The sequence below is a fragment of the Anser brachyrhynchus genome (assembly GCF_964034855.1).
Source record: "Anser brachyrhynchus genome assembly, chromosome: 5".
In the NCBI taxonomy this organism is placed as follows: Eukaryota; Metazoa; Chordata; class Aves; order Anseriformes; family Anatidae; genus Anser; species Anser brachyrhynchus.
Genome location: NC_137699.1, coordinates 2397748 through 2415086, shown reverse-complemented (window position 1 = coordinate 2415086; position 17339 = coordinate 2397748). Strand labels below are relative to the sequence as shown.

The window sequence follows — 17339 nt, the reverse complement described above, 5'->3', positions numbered from 1 at the left end:
AGTACTGCTGTTTATGAGAATTACCTGGGCCAATTATAGTTAAGTAGAAATGCAAATTAAGAAGGAAAACTCACATTAAGTGTAAAAGCAAAAACAAAATCAATCAATCAATCAAACAAACCCACACCACCACTAATTTGCTTTTCAAAATCAGATGTCATCAGCTACCTCTGTACAATTTCATGGTATTAATATAAATTCCAAGATAAAGATTAATGCATTATTTGGTGAAAGGTAACAGAAGATAACATTAGTACCAAATTTTCCACTGTTTTTCACTGTACATTTGGGCCAATATTCCACTGATTTCATCCGATACTAACTGTAAGATTTGCCTGATAAAGACGTAAAAACTGAGCTGATTCTTTAATCAGCCTTACATCATGTCACTTTGTACCTGATGCTACACGACAGAGAGCATTTCACATGACGATGCTTCTGTTACATGTAATCATCATGGAATTGGGTGTCTCTTGGAAAAAGGTCTGATGGCAATACTTAAAATATGATAAACTACTCTGAATTTCTCTAGTACTCCCTCTTCAATCTTTAGAGAATGCCCTTATCCCTGTAAGTGGCAATCCTCTGACACCTAAGAGGCTCTGGAGTGAAGAGGACATTTACTTTGGCATTTCAAGGTGGGAAGATTTTCATCCATTATATGTCTGTTACAGCTGTTACTGCAACTTTGTAGTTCATTTCAACCAGAAAAGTATAAACTCAAATTAATTTCCTTTTTTTATTATGCTACGCTGAAGAGCGTATATTTGCTGCTATGGAAAAAATTTGGACTATATATCATTTTTAGCATCAAAAATTCCAACTTCACATTTTCTCATTAATTTCAAATTTTTTTCTTAATTTGTGATTTTGTACTACCTTGAAGATTATAACCAAACAACACTTCCAATAAACACTAACTTCTCAAAAATGATGCTACCATAACTCCTAAGATGACCTGAATAAATACTTTGTAACATATTGAAAAGCTTTATGTAAATGATTCACTGAATTATGGTAGACTTTTTTAAAAGACTGAATAAAGCAGACCTCCTATTTTATGTAATTCTATTTCTTTTTCAGTAGAGGAAGGCTTAGGCGTATGGAGTACAAACAATAAATGGGCAGACGCGCAAGAACATCCAATCAATACCTTAACCTGAGGATTTCACTGAGCCCTAGCATGTGTATTTCTCCAATGTTTCACTGCACATTCTAAAATAAAATTAGCATCAGTATCCAACTGAAATTTTATTCAAAATTTGTTTGTTTACAAGCACAAAAAAAATGAATCCTAGTCCCTATTCTTCCCAAGAATCATATCATTTAGTCTCGTAAAAATTATGAACCAGTCTCCAATGCATCTTACTGTGTTACAGTAAAGGACAAGTGACAACTTTTATGTAATTCACCCAATCAACAAGACAGCTTGCTGCATTAGATTTTTTGTTATTGTTGTTATGTTTTTTTACTAAAACTAGATAAACACTATCCGAATTTTGTACATCAAAACATTAACAACTACTGACTCAGAAATCTAAATCCAACACTTGTGATTACGAACTGCTCTGGCTACTGCAATTTGAAGACACCTATAAAATATTGTAGTCCACTCAACATTTTTACTAACAAACTTCCGTTTCAGAGAAGTGTATTCTTATTATGGCATTTCCTTTAATCAAACACAGGTGGTCAGAATTGTCACTTCTGAATGCCCAATAACAATAATTCACAAGTGGGTTTCTTGTATTTGAGCACATATGATTACAGACAGTCCAAGTAGGAAATTTTAATTATAAAATGTTGAAAAAACTCCCTGAAAGTCAGGAGATTTTTATTGTGTTATATTCTGCGCACTCAGGTTCTGCAGTGGTTGAAGGATGCAACAAACAAATCTGTGATCAGACTGGAGAACATCACCCTAGCTGAAAAGGGAGGGAAGATGAAGAAGCGGGCTCAGCCTGTGGCTTGAAATAGCAGGGAGAAAAAGAGATTTTGCTTCCTCTGCCTGTTGTCCAGCGGACAGTGTGATACTGGTGTCTACAAATGATCATCACTTCTGCTGCACACTAAACCTTCAATACAGTGTAGTCTACACTACAGCTTCCCACCTTACAAAGAGACATAATTTGAAACAGTATATCCAAATTTTGTGAATTTGACAAGGCCAATTATACAATTGTGAAGCTGTCTTCCTTCCCAAAGTAATAAAATAAAACCAAAATTCAAAAATATCTTTTTCACCTTGCCCTTACTTCCCATGTGTAGAAGAACTCTACTGCAGCAATACAGAATAGTACATTTCTACTTTATACACAGAAAGAAATGACCGCATACCAAATAAGCATGGGCCATCTGTACAAAAAAAAAAAAAAAAAAAAAACCAAAAAACCACCAAACAAACAAACAAAAAAAAACAACCATGGAAAAATTCTTTTATCTTCACGTATAAAGACATTTTATTTATATTGTTTCAATTTTAAACAAAATTCCAACAGCATTACTAATGGTAAACTAAAACCTTTTCCTAACCCAAAAGCAAAGATGTGTTTGTTTTTGTGACATTAAAAGTACACATCAAGCAGTCCACTGTCACTGGTGAGTCACATTTTGCTAACAGTTCAAGTCTAATATCTAAAATTTTAAAATAACATTGTGACCATTTTTTCTAGAACAATTCAAGTTATTTCTCCAGGCCACAAATATGTAGCCAGTACTGACTTCTTGTCTATGAATTTAATCCTGCCAGCTATGAGTTAGCGTACTTCTGTGATTAAATCCTGCCCAATCAAGTTTCACAACAGGCCACTCACCAGACTTCAAGAGTTGGAATTCTTAAATTTCAACAGACATCCCAAGAGCTGATACCATGCTGTACACGCCATGATATTTCTCGTTCTTTTAATTAGATACATGTAGAGATACCCTAGAGTAATCATTATGTAAGCAAAGACAACAGGAGATGCACAAGACCTGTCAGATGACACAAGCTTGTTTCTTAAAATGTATTTTATACTGTTTTCCCAAGAATATTTTAAAATACCTCAATGCTACAGCTTTGGCTACTTCATGAGACTGTTCCAGAACCTTAAAGACATTACTCCTAAGAATATGTTTCCTTACTACTTAGTTTCTTGGTTTCATCTGCCGGACTTGCATGAAAATACATCTTTATTTTTTATGTATAGACCTCAAACACTTGTTGTCTTTGTGCACCCATGTACGGTAAAGCTGTTTAGGATGAAAAGGTAATTGTTTCATTACTGCTCTCCTTTATGTTAGGTAACTAAAATGAATGCACATCCTGAAATTTAATATTTCATATGCACAATAGGTCTCTAATAAAGGAACTGTGATGTTGTGTAACTTCTTTTCATTATTTCATTTAAGTAACATGAATTACATGTATCGTAATGAAATCCCCTAATTTCCCATCAAAATACTACAGCAAATACAAATGGTAAAATATATATTTGACTGATACAATTCCACAATGTCCTTAGATTTATTACTGTCTTTCTTACTGGTAACTTTATTTGGAATATCACTTCTGTAGTAATACACAAAAATCAAAAACCTGTATTAGATTCTCACTTCCTGTCTTTTCCTGGCTTCCAAGAACACTGTGTAGTTTCAATGTAGCCAGGTGAAATAATATTTAATACACTTCTGGCATTAAACATGGTGTTTTGATAACAAAAACATCAGTAAAAACAAGTACATACTTCTAGGCATTACTTCAACATTTTTCTAAAGCATAGTGACAATCACACTGCAGAGGCAAGATAGTTCTACACACTGAAGCAACAGTATTGAAATATCTGTACGCTGCCTACAGAAAACAAAACATAGTTTGATGTGTGTATAAACAACACTGTATATCGGAATTCAGTAAAATTGAAAAGTAATTCAGCAGAAAATGCCATAACATGGTTTGACAGTGCAAACATACCAGTTTTGCCACTATGAATTTTAATAAAAACAATTAATTCCCCAAATGATTTTAATTTCAGTTTGTACATTCCTCTGGACTTATCAGAGACAGAATAGCAATATGACTTTTTAAGCAGCAAAACATATACTATTCTATCTAAGATTTCTGTAAAGAAAAACCCAGTGAATAGAAAACTTATAAACTGTTAATCGATATGTTAGAAAGCAGGAAGCTCAAGGGAAAAAAGAAATGCAGCAGAATTGGCCACAACTTCTCCCCAGAACAGGGAAAGAAGAACATTCATTTAGAGTAACTGTACAGCAGGAATCCCTCCAAGATATTATAAAGGGAGCTTTGAAGGGGGTGGAAAAATGTCACCCATTATTCTTACTTTAAGAATATTGATACAGATTGTTGTTCCTACACAGGTTCATGTCAGGCACTTAGCATACTCATTCCAGTCTAAAATAAAATACTGAAAACCTCTAGAGAAGCTGAAAAAAGCTTCAAAAAGTTTCACTTTGACTCAAATTCCAAACAGAACCTATAAACTGTTAATTGTAACTAATCACTACAGAGTTTGTCTACTGATCTTAAGTGCTGGAAAACACATCAGTATGTGTTTAGTATGAATAACTAAGTTTTATACCAAAATAAGTACTTTTGCCAAACAATTGTATCTAATGGGACATACCAAAGGGGACCATCACTGAACCTGAGGATTAGATCTGGGAAAAACAACATTCTTTTTCTATTATGCATTAACAGCTGGCTTTTGCAAGCAACAGTCAGGTTACTTTATTTTTTAATTCAGGTCTGGAACATTAAAAAGTCATCATGCTTCTTATATCCGGGGACTCACAACTTACTAAGTAAAAAATTTCAGAGTTAAATATAAGTAGGGGACTATTTTATTACACAAAAGATGTCAGTGAACTTTTTGTGAGAGAAATGGTATGAGATCTCAGTACTCCTATTGAAACTAGAAGTCTATAGAAGAAATTAATGATTCTATGTTCAATGCTACCTGTTCTCCCTGATGGTGAAATCAAAACTTATTTAAGCTTATTTCAACACGCATGATACTCCATGCAAAATATATATATATATTTTTTTTCTTTACCGCTATTTGGCAATTATTTGAGGAACTAAAATCAGAAAATAAAACAAAGTCAACCTTTCCTCATAAAAGACTTTCAGTGACATCAGTCAACTTTAGAACAAGGCTTCCTACCAATCATGCACTTTCTGTCATCACTTTCTTTCTTTTAACTATATGTAAACTAAAATTACACAAAATAGGAGTAGTTTTAAATGAAGAACAAGAAAAACTTACCCTATAGAAAGCAGTTGTCAGGGGTAGCAATGCTGCAGCAATGCTATATTCTTCTGAAGATGAACAATCCTTCAAGAGAAACACAGGAAGGAAATTAGCAATCATTTTCAATTTTATGCATTATATAATTTCATTTCTTCCTCACGCAGTTCCTCTAACTATCTTTCCTAGATATCTTTTAATCACTTGAAATAACGTAAGACTAATATATATGTGTATGTGTGTACATGCGCACATTTTCCCTTGATTTTGGCTAGATAGGTTTTGCTATGGTTGTTCAAATTTAAAGAATTTATTAGCCTTTATTAGCCTCTTTTTCATTCCTGTATCTGAATCACAAGTTCACCAACACAGTTTACATATAACAGGGAACAAAAAAAAGGTAGCTTGCTCCCATTTAGGTCCACAGCAAATTTGACTGGAAAATGGAAGTGATGTGCTGACCAAAAAATGTACTTTCAAATAATTTATACAAAGAAACTGACTTTTATTTAATATGAAATAATCAACTCTACTACAGCTTGACACAAGATTAACTTTAAAAGAAGATGAAAACCATCTCTTGTCAGTCTGGGAATGCCTCATTTAACCGTCAAGTGTGTCATACATGTCTCTCTAGGCTGAAAAGGGTATGCCAAAGTAAATCAACCAGTAATTGTGCTGATGAAAATAGTAATTTTATTATGGAAGTCTTTTAATTGGAAACAATTGGAATGTAACTTAATATTTAAAAACAAAGCTGCTTGAATTTTTAAGACTTTCAAAAAACAGAACAAAAAATATTCATCAAGAGTTTGAAAAAGATACATTTTTTATTTCTCGATTTTTTTTTCATTCACTTTTTTTTCTAATGCTGGAAAACATAACAATGCACATAGCTCTAACTTGACAAATCTATCACCATTGTGCCCCTGTATGACGAATGGCTAAACATTTCCATTTGAATAACTCATTTCAATATTATTAATGTTCATGCCTACAATGGGTACCCTTCAGCCCAAACCACACTTCTATTAACTATACATAACATTCAACCAAATTCCAAAATTGAAATATCTCAAGTGTTCCTCTGCCAGACTTTTCATTTATGCCTTCTTCTCATTGTATTTCCTCCTTGGAGTTCTCTAGAACACAACTAAGAAAAATTTGGCACCAGCCAACTGTGATAGCAAAAATATCCACATTATTGGAACAATCATGTTAACAATGATTGTTAGGATGGTAGTTGTAGTACCCTCAGTGCTCCTTCTCAAATGGCTGCTGACTGATTATGCAATGCAGGTTTAAAACCATAGACTAAAAAGCTTGTTACAAGACTATTTTTCTTCTTATACTTTAAAAGTCCATTTCATCCTTTCCAATAATAAATACTTCATCTTCTATTAATAGAGCCCAGCTAAACAAAATATCGCTGGACATACACAGTCAAACATTGTGGCAGTTATAAAATTACTTACATGTGTATTTTGTATGTATATGTTGTAGGTAGACAACGCTCTATTTTTGCATAGAGCTATTGAAGGCTATAAATTGTCTTACTCTGCATGAAGGCATGTATACTAACTGTCCATGGAAAACAAAAGATATTCAGCTGCTCAGATTTTCTAACGCATTCCAATCTGGTAGAGAAAAACAGTACGAAAAGTAGACACTGAAAAACTTAATGTATGTTGTAATGATCCCTTTCAGTATTCTGACGTGAATACACAAAATGTGTATGCAGAATCATTTTATGTCGAAGTCAAAACAGTAACACTAAAGGACATAGCCTGAGCTGCATTTCATTCCCATTATCAGCATTATTTTCTATTGTTATCCATACTTCCAATCCCCATTTGGAACTTTGGATGTGTATTTGTAGTTTGATATAAAGATACGAAAAATACTGCTAATATTTTTCAAATAGTAAGAAAACTTCTCATTTAAAATCAGACTTTACAACCCTTACGAGTACTCCACAGTTTTCAAGGAAACACGTATCTTATTTCTGTATGTGCTTATTTATAACCAGGTACCAAGTGATCCATCCTGATTATTTCAAGATATCTACTTAATCCTTTAGCTCAAATTATTTATAAGAGCTTTTGGCTTTTACCGCAAATATACATAAAAATGTCTTTATTAAAACTGAGCAATGTATCTTCACCTAGAGAGCACCCAATATACCAAGAGCTAACATATGTCTCAAAGATATACATCACAGCCACATAAACAACATAGTCTATTATTTTTCCATTCCTTCTTGCAAGTATGAAATTCTCTACATATTCTATGTCAGCAGTACCCCCTGGACTTGTAGTATGAATGTATTATCTACGTATATTTTCTTCTCCAGCACGTGTAAAATGATCTGTTTGGAATTAAACATAATACCGCTGTTTTGAGAACAGTGAAATTAACCAAGTATTCATCTTCCTTGTAGTAGCATGACAGAATGCCACAGTTAACAGAGCTGTTACACTGAAATCACAGCCTCTCAATTACAGGCAAACCAAGGCACTGGAAATGTTGTATTGTATTTAATGAATTTAGGCTCTCGAAACAAAGAAATCCAGCTGCTTTATACACAATAATATCTTTACCAATCATGAAAAATATCTCTTTCTACTGCTACAGAAGTATACAAATCAAATACTGTAAAACAATTAGAGCTGTTTTCTTATGTTGCACAAAATGAAGCTGAAACACATGGGTGGGGAGGGATCAAATATTTTCAGTAAATTAATTTATTCAAAACAATGTCTAACAACAGTAAAATTTGGACTTCAGTCATGCCATGTGCAGAGTGCTTTGAATCCACACCAAAGTCAGGTGAGAACCTGACATATATTCTGGCAATACTGATCACGTATTTCTTTGATAGGTAGTTGCTGAAGTCTGTAGCAAACTGGAAGTGTTACAGTAATTTCTGTACCTTTAATGTACTTAGTATTGCTAAACTGAATAAAAAAATAAGTAATAAAATCAAAATGATTTTCCTTACATTACTTACTTTGATAATATTTGTGATTTAATTTTATGTTCTACTCAGATTAAGTATGCAGCAAAACTTTCACGGTTAGATACTATCATCACATTGCAGAAATGACAGCTAGAAGTTGCAGAGTTGGGTTGCTTGGGTTGGATGCTTGGGTTTGATGGCACACAGGAAGGCACCAATGGCTTCTGGAGTCTGGTAGGTGCCTCAGGCTTCCAATACCACAAAGGAGAGGTAACTCTTCTCCTCATTCTTGATTTCAGAACAAGTACTGACCTGAACTTTTGTTTGGAAAACATGGTACGTCATCATCAAATTGAGATGCCCTCCACAATCTGATCCTAGCAATGAACAGCCAAGAAAAGACACACAAGGAGAAGGTTTCTTCTTGAGCTGCTATTCAAAGTGCAGGCCTGGATTCAACAACTGTTGATGTTCCACTGGCTACAAGAGCAAGCTGAAGTGAGTGAAACAGCAACAGTTAAGCACAAACTTACCTATGTTCTTGAACAGGCCACAGTAAATAAAAACTGAGATTTAGGGATTTCTGCTTTCTCTTTGTCACATGATAAAAATCTGGTAGAGACATATTAAGTATTTGGTAATATTTGGAGTTTCCTACTGAACTGCAATTTTCCTCTTAATTCCATCTTAATAGTCTTTCTCATTAAGCGCTAGCTAATACAGGTTGTGGCTGTACTACGCCACGCTCTGCTGTGAACAGCAAGCTTTTCAGACATCATGTTTTTAATAATCTATAGAAATCTGAGTATGCTGAAAATGTAGGACCCAACTTTGCTTTACAAGCAGCAGCACTATAAATAAATGGAATTACCTACTAATCTATTGCATGAAATGAACATGCAATGAATGCATTCAAACTAACAAGCGAAACATGTCAACTTTTGGTCCTTTTTTTTTTTCCCCAGTACAGTATGATGTACACACACTCTATTAAAAATACTGCTGAAGTAACCTTCAATACTGCATGGCACCACCTGAGAAGTACTGGTCAATTTTCATGAAGACCAAGACCATTCATCACTATGTGTGACTAAGGCCGTAATGAATCAAGAAAAAATGCCAGAAACTTTAGAGCTACATGTATTTTTAAAGCACTAAGAGAAGAACTGCTAACTCAACATGTGTAAGGTAACCATAAACTACGTGCATTGGCTACAAATTTCAGGTATAATACTTGTTTCAAATTCCCAGATGATTTCAGTGGTGCCAGGATTTAATTTTTATTGTTACAGCTATACTATGTGGGTAGAGTTCTACTGAATCTCAGCATTTTTATAGTTAATGCAGTTTATATTATGGAAATACTTGTGACTATCAAACCTAAGGCAAAGACTATTCTTTTCATTTAACGCAGTAAGAGAATTCAGCCGTCCAGTTTAGAAAAAAAAAAAAAAAGGTCTGTTTGTTAAAAGGAGTAAGGATCATCATGTCAAACTCCAATTTAATTCAAAACTAGAATTTAATTTTAATGAGTTGATTTTAGATAAATCATTTATTTTCAGTGGATAAACTGAATAAACCTTTTGCATCCATATATAAATACGTTACTGCAATCAAACTATAAAAATGGTAGTCTATCAAAACCATAGGATCCATCCAAATTTATCAAATAAGGGAAGTAAAGATATTCTGCCACCTCAGAAACACCCACAGAGCTATTACAGACATCATCTACTACAATCTCCTTCTCTCCTTAATAGAAAAAGGCAAGATTTCCATTCAAATATAGATTACTACAGTCTCATTCTGACTTGAAAGAAGCACTTAAAATAATACACTATAGGATTTAAAAAAGAATACCTATTCCGTGTTGATCAATGGTATGACCAATGTCCTTTATATTCAATCTCAGTAGAGTTAAAAATCGAAGTAAATAAACTACTAATTTTACAATATACTGATTATATCTAATATAATTATACGCTGCCTTGATAAAAAGGAGACAAGAGAGACCAATTGGGAATTTCCAGTGTAATAATACAGTAATATACAGTAATACAGTAATAATACAGTAATACAGTGTAATAATACAGTATTTAAACTGTAAGATTTAACTCTATAGATAAATCCATCCTCTGGAGCAATACTCGAAAGGACATTTTATTAAAATCAATGCAAATATGACACTGATTACATTACTTATTACTAGCAGTCAATAATGAACTTCAAAAGAAATTTTATAATCTGATTTTTCTGACAACATTTTGGATAACATCTTCTTACTGAAATAACAAGCAAAATTACTTTTTCAGTGAAAATTAACATACAGTTACTTTCTTCTTTACCTTCATATGCAACTTTGCCTAGTAAATCTAATCTAGCATCCCTGCTCACTGCTGCTCTCCTTTATAATGAGATCAAAGATTTCTTTTCTTTTTGTCACTCAAGGTGAAATCTGACTTTATTAAGACAACTAAGATTTTGTTAAATAAAATTCTTCTGGGACTGCAGAGACAGGATGGGAAGACATACCTAGAAGACCCATATAGCTGATAACATGGAGACTGATCTACCAATAGAACTACAAGAATATGAAACATGGAAGATACTGCCTTATGTTACTGCTTATTGGGTACTCAATTCTCATTACTTTTAAAGCTTCTCATTTTGATAAGGATATATATCATTACAAAATTACTAACTTAGAAAATCAAGTCTGTCTTCATAAATGACCCTAGCACATTTTAAGTTTTTTACCCAATAGCCCAAGATTTTAACTTTTGTTCTACTTAAAACACTGTTACAATAGGAACAAAAATACAAACTCTTACTATCTCTTGTTTCCAGGCTTACCATTCACTAAAATCATGCTGTAATCTTTCAAAAAACGACTTCTCAGATTGCTACCTAGTCACTGTTTGACAGCAGTAATTTGATACAAAGTCCATATGGGACAGAGTTCACCTGCGCTCTGAATTATGCCAGACCTAATACTACTTTCATCCTCTATCACCATTACATGACAGCGAGGCTGTTGTATGTTAGTATGGGAGCCAAAGCAGATGACAAAGGAACGGCACCCAACCTGGAAGAATCCTCAACGTTTTGGCATTGCGGTCTTTCTGCCTGACAACAAGCCTTCATAAGAACCACTTCGTTAAGGAACCTTTCACATCTACAATGCAATGCAAAATGTTGTAAATCTGCCATTCAGGGCAGTAGGAGAACCAATTCTGTACTGCAAGAACAGGAGAACCAATTCTGTACTTTATTTCACAAAGTGCTTCATATTTGGCTTTACCTGGCCCTGAATTCTCATAAGTTCATCTGTCCTTGAAACACAGAAGGGACAGAATTTAATTAATGCAATTTAGATGCAGTTACACATGCAGATAACTTTTATTTATTTTTAATGTTTCCTTTTGCTTTACTCTGCATGTTAAGAAGTTAACAATGCAGCACATTTTCTCCATGCAGCTTCATTTTACTTATGATCATAACAAACCAATACAAGCAACATTTTACTCAAAGAGCTGTTGAGCTCCTCTGTCCCTACCCCCTTTTTCTTTCTCAATAAATACATTTCCGTCTAGGATTCAGATTATTCATTTCCTCCTTCACATAACAAATTAGGTTTAGGAAATCAAGAACCTCAATTTTTACGTGCATAAATTACACATTCTTCACTGGATTTTTACTGTACCCCAAAGGAGTAAAAAAGTGTAACTTTTTTTTTCAAGATACTGATAAACACAAGAATGCCATCCCTTGCGTCTAAGCACATCTGAGTTTCTTTAACAGAAATGCCATGCATGTTTCTGAATACTGTCATGAGGCCCATGGCAATAAAGTTCAACATACTCAGGCTGTAATCTTCTCCCAAGGAAATGGTTGGGATGCCAAGATGCCTTTTGACTTTTATTTCACAGCAGGGCTTCATTCACAGTGACTCTGTCCAAACCTTAAACTACACCAGCTGTGATACAAGGTCCTGCATAGTAATTTGTAAAAACTATTTGACAAACAACCCTCAAATGATAGAATGCATTGCAATTCATGACTGAACAGCGATCAATATCCATTAGCTACTTAGTTAGAAAGGGGTGATTGATTCATAATGTATTTCCACTGCAGTATATGTCTAACACCCCTGTAGACCAAAGCACCGATGCAGTGATTGCAAAACATGAATACAGGATACTTTGTAAAACACTCTACAGACAGCCCAGTTAATTGAGCTAGCAAGTAACACAAAAAGTTTTAAAATACTGAAAGAGCTATTAAAATAGATGCAACATTGCCGTATAGTCCAATTACCTCTTAACGAATCAGTCCACAAGCACTTGATACACATTCCTATGCATTCAAGCATCCATTTGGTATGCAGCAGCATCTCTTATAAGCAAAGTCACAAAATTTCAAACATGTAAGAGCATGTTCACCTTCCTTAATTCTATTCTTCTCTAAATTTCAAGGGATTTTCTAATTTCATATACTTGCAATACAAATGCACCACATCGTTAGTGCATACTCTATACAATTTTTATAACTTACTATGAATTAACACTTTTTTTAGTATCAGAATTGTATGAGTATATATAAAAGCAATTCACTGAAAAATGAGTTTTTCACTTTAGAAAAATATTGTTTGGATAGAAGTGGAATTTTATAGCTATTTTCTGAGATGCAAACAGTCAACACTCAGGTCAAACAACTGAATTACCAAAAGGCTCTGGGTCTGATTCACTTTGGAGAGACTGAACAAACAGTGGTTGATGAAATGCAACTTGGAAGTAGTACTTTTCCATCAAATACCACATGATGGTAAAACCCTGTCATCCATCCTAGCACCCTGTCCAGCTGTATCTTAAAAATCTCCAGTGGTAGGGACTCTACCACACCCCTAGGAAGGTTGTTGCAGTGATTGACTGTTCTCACTGTAAAAAAAATTCTTCTATCAAGATAAAACCTTCCCTGGTACGTAGAAGTTTAGATACTCAAAGGAAAAGTATGCAGCAGATTATTTTTGATGGTACAGTGATTTTAATTATGCTAAAAACTCTCACTGACGTCATCTTTGAAAAGAGAACTTTAAAACCTGAAGTTTTCTTGTATGAGACTAAGTTTTTATGGGTACTTTGTCAATTATGGGTGATTTTCTGGGGAAACACAAACAAAATACTTGGACAAGACCTTCATGAAGGCAAGGAACAGGTTCAGGTGATCTACAGGAAAGGAGGACTAAGAAGAATCTCCATCCTTTACTGGATGCAGGGGGAAACTTAGTTACAAAAGATGATGAAAAGGCTGAGGTGCTTAATGCCTTCTTTGCCTCAGTCTTTAGCGGCAAGACCACTTGTTCTCTAGATATCCAGTACCTTGAGCTGGTGGAGGGGGATGGGGAGCAGATTGTGGCCTTCACAATCCATGACGAAATGGTCGGCGACCTGCTACAGCACTTGGATGTACGCAAGTCGATGGGGCCGGATGGGATCCACCCGAGGGTACTGAGAGAACTGGCGGAAGAACTGGCCAAGCCCCTTTCCATCATTCATCAGCAGTCCTGGCTATCATGGGAGGTCCCAGTCAACTGGCGGCTAGCAAACTTGATGCCCATCTAGAAGAAGGGCTGGAAGGTAGATCCGGGATAGGCCTGTTAGCTTGACCTCAGTGCCAGGGAAGCTCATGGAGCAGATTATCTTGAGTGTCATCACGCAGCACTTGCAGGGCAAGCAGGTGATCAGGCCCAGTCAGCATGGGTTTATGAAAGGTAGGTCCTGCTTGACGAACCTGATCTCCTTCTATGACAAAGTGACTTGCTTGGTGGATGAGGGAAAGGCTGTGGATGTGGAATATCGAGTACTGTGTTCAGTTTTGGGCCCCTCCCTACAGGAAGGACATGGAGGTGCTCGAGAGAGTCCAGAGAAGGGCAACGAAGCTGGTGAGGGGTCTGGAGAACAAGTCTTACGAGGGGCGGCTGAGGGAGCTGGGATTGTTCAGCCTGGAGAAGAGGAGGCTCAGGGGTGACCTTATTGCTCTCTATAGGTAACTTAAAGGAGGCTGTAGAGAGGTGGGGGTTGGTCTATTCTCCCACGTGCCTGGTGACAGGACGAGGGGGAATGGGCTAAAGTTGTGCCAGGGGAGGTTTAGGTTGGATGTTAGGAAGAACTTCTTTACTGAAAGGGTTGTTAGGCATTGGAATGGGTTGCCCAGGGAAGTGGTTGAGTCACCATGCCTGGAGGTCTTTAAAAGACATTTAGATGTAGCCCTTAGTGATATGGTTTAGTGGAGGACTTATTAACGTTAGGTCAGAGATTGGAGTAGATGATCTTGGAGGTCTCTCCCAACCTAGATGATTCTGTGATTCTGTGACCTTAGGGAGCAAGACTTATAGAAAGCATTTCCAGACACGTGAAGAGCAAGAAATTGAGAACAGAAAGCACAAGCTGACCAGGGAACCACGTGCTGTGTCAAACAAAGACTCTGCCCTAAAATTTAGGAAAAAGTACAAAATGAATCGCCTTGCTTTGTTGCTGTTTACAAATATTAGCAGAGTCTTTAGAGCATAGAAATCTCCAAGCAATAGGTAAAATATTGTAGTTGAATTGAACAGATGCTCAGAACGAGAGGAAATGCAAATATTATGAAGTACCTTGACATCAGGAAACAAGCATTGTAAGAAAAACAACTGGCAGAAGTTAACAGATTTACAGTAGTGATATTAAGTTTCTTAACAACATGTAAGACTGATGGGAAATAGGAGGGGGAAGAATATCTTGTACCAAGTCAAAAACATTAAAAACATTGGTCTTACCAAGAGATATACTCAATAAGCAAAAACTAACGAACAAAACAATTAGAGAGTTTAAGGATCTCAACCAAGAGAAGGAAAGCATCAAGAGAGTACAGAATAAGGACGCACAGAATAACTAAGAAAATATATAAAGAGAAAACATTATGCATAACAAACAGAAAAAAAATTATCAGAGATGCACATGAATACATATAGATACACACACATCAATTGCATCCACAGTCTTCTGGCAGGGGCCCCTGGGAACCCAAGTACACGTCTGTGTGAGTATAACACTGCTTCTAGGAGACACATTTTCCACAAACTGCCAAAAGTGGAGTTTCTTTTCAAGATGTGTTTGTATTTGACATCTTGTTGTCGGACAGCTTCAGCTTTTCTACACCAACTTTGATAGTACTGAGAAGCTTTGCTACAGTTTTGGCAGAGGTATCAGCCTGTGTACAGCTGCACCAAAGGACAAGAAGAATGACAATGACCAGCTGCTTCTGGAAGAAGTTTTCTTGGATCAGCCTCATTGGTGCAGCTCTATTTGTGGATTCACGAAACAAGTGTCAGCTGCTGGAAGCAGATATAAGCAGATATTTCTGGGTTGCAGCAATGGCTGCAGAATTTCAAGGATGACAAAGGGCTTTTTTTTTTTTTTTGTATTTCTGCCTATTACAGGGTTGTGACTTCAGAAAGTCAGCAATGGCTTTTCCATGCTAAGGCACAAATGATGCGTTGTAGTAGTTACACTGGTGAATTTGATGGAACCTGAATCCCTTGTTGCCAATGCTGCAGCCAGACCTCTCAGTTCCTTAATAGACTGGAATCTATATTGTCTATTGCGTTTCAGAAAGTAGTTGCAATTTTAACAACTTTAATACAAGTTGCTGTAGGAGTTGTTTAATCCAAAACTCAACCTTAAAGAATATCAGAATAGGCTTATTTCTTATCATGAAAAAATCACACTACTAAAGCCATTATTGGAAATATCCCACTTTTCGGGGAGGAGGGAAGAGGTGGTAAAATGGGACAAAAAAAATACTAAAAAACCAACAAATTTATGGCTATATAACTGTTGTTGATAAGGTCTTTTAAAAGGCTAAATGGCTCATAGAAAAGAATACCTAAAGCAAACTGGAGAAACCGAAGGACATATGTTAGGCAGGGTTAGGGAGCATGTTGTTAAGCAATGTCCATCTCGATTAACACATCAAATCTGTGTGAGCAAGAAAGAATGCTTTTGAAAAGCCTTGAAAGCTCAAGAGATTCAGACTTTACAAGAGCTGCTTGATTTAGTAAAGTGTTCCTTCCAAGATAACATTCATCAATGACATATATACATTCTAATAGAAATATTTAAACTATGGAAAATAAAACTTAGAAAAAGATAGAAGTTTCATTTAACTTATTATGAAGTACTTTAAGTGTACATATTGTACTTTCCACTGCATGAGCAGCAGCTTCTTTCTTATGGATACCGGCTTTATTTGAAATCTTACACTTTTTGTGGTTCAATACGACAAGTATGATAAGTGCATATGACGTGTGGGAACTGTGTTTCTATGAAGCTGTTATTAAAACTTAGTGCCTTTAATGTTAATGAATGCTTGTTTTTCTAAGAATACAGATCAAAACAAGTGTGAAGCATTTCTTGTAAGGGAGAAATAAAGACAGTGGCAGAAACTGTAAAACAATTTTGAACTGACAACAGTAAAACTATCCTCCACTTCTTTCAGTCTTAAAACTTCTTATATTAGTACTTCTTTTGGGAAATTTCAAATGGCTCCAGGAAATCTGAAGATTAGAATACTTTAAAGCAACTCCTCCACTTGGTCACAGAAGTGAAAAAGTAAGCTCCCAAAATATACTGGTTTGTACATCTAGTTGAAGAGACATGCTTGGATGTTCTTGAAACAAATTCCTGTTCCCTGTATAAAGTTCTGCAGTGTTAGCAGTGCTAGAGAGGGAAATAAGTCCTTGAGCTTGCTGTGTGGACCAAAGAAGCAGAAGTTCAGTAGTAATGTCAGGGTAGCTCTGCCTTCCAGCAAAATTGTTTGTCTGATACAAACCATAAGAAATCTCGGTACAGTATTTTTCTGTTCTGTAGATTTCCAAATCTTTGCTACTAAAAGTGTTCAGCTAAACTAGCCACAGAAAAGGCCTTTGTCAGCTTTTGAGTTGTGAACTAATACATTTTTGTTTTTATACTAACAGATGTTCTCCTAGACTACCTGATCTTCCTTCCTGAGGGGCTTACTCCAAACACCTTACTGTTTTGTTACTATCTTCTTGAGATGATAGGGAAAAATAATACAGGGAAAGGGGAGTC

The 17339-nt window shown here is 35.5% G+C and overlaps 1 protein-coding gene across 8 annotated transcripts in view; it reads right to left on the bottom strand.

Annotated features, from left to right (window-relative positions):
• The window catches only part of SBF2 (SET binding factor 2), a 255910-nt gene that overhangs the window by 65593 nt on the left and 172978 nt on the right, over positions 1-17339 (bottom strand). For all 8 annotated transcript variants that reach the window (XM_080593227.1, XM_080593222.1, XM_080593223.1 and 5 more), the window contains one exon: positions 5271-5339. In XM_080593227.1, the coding sequence (XP_080449353.1) occupies positions 5271-5339 (69 nt within the window). The remainder of the gene's footprint in view (positions 1-5270; positions 5340-17339) is intronic.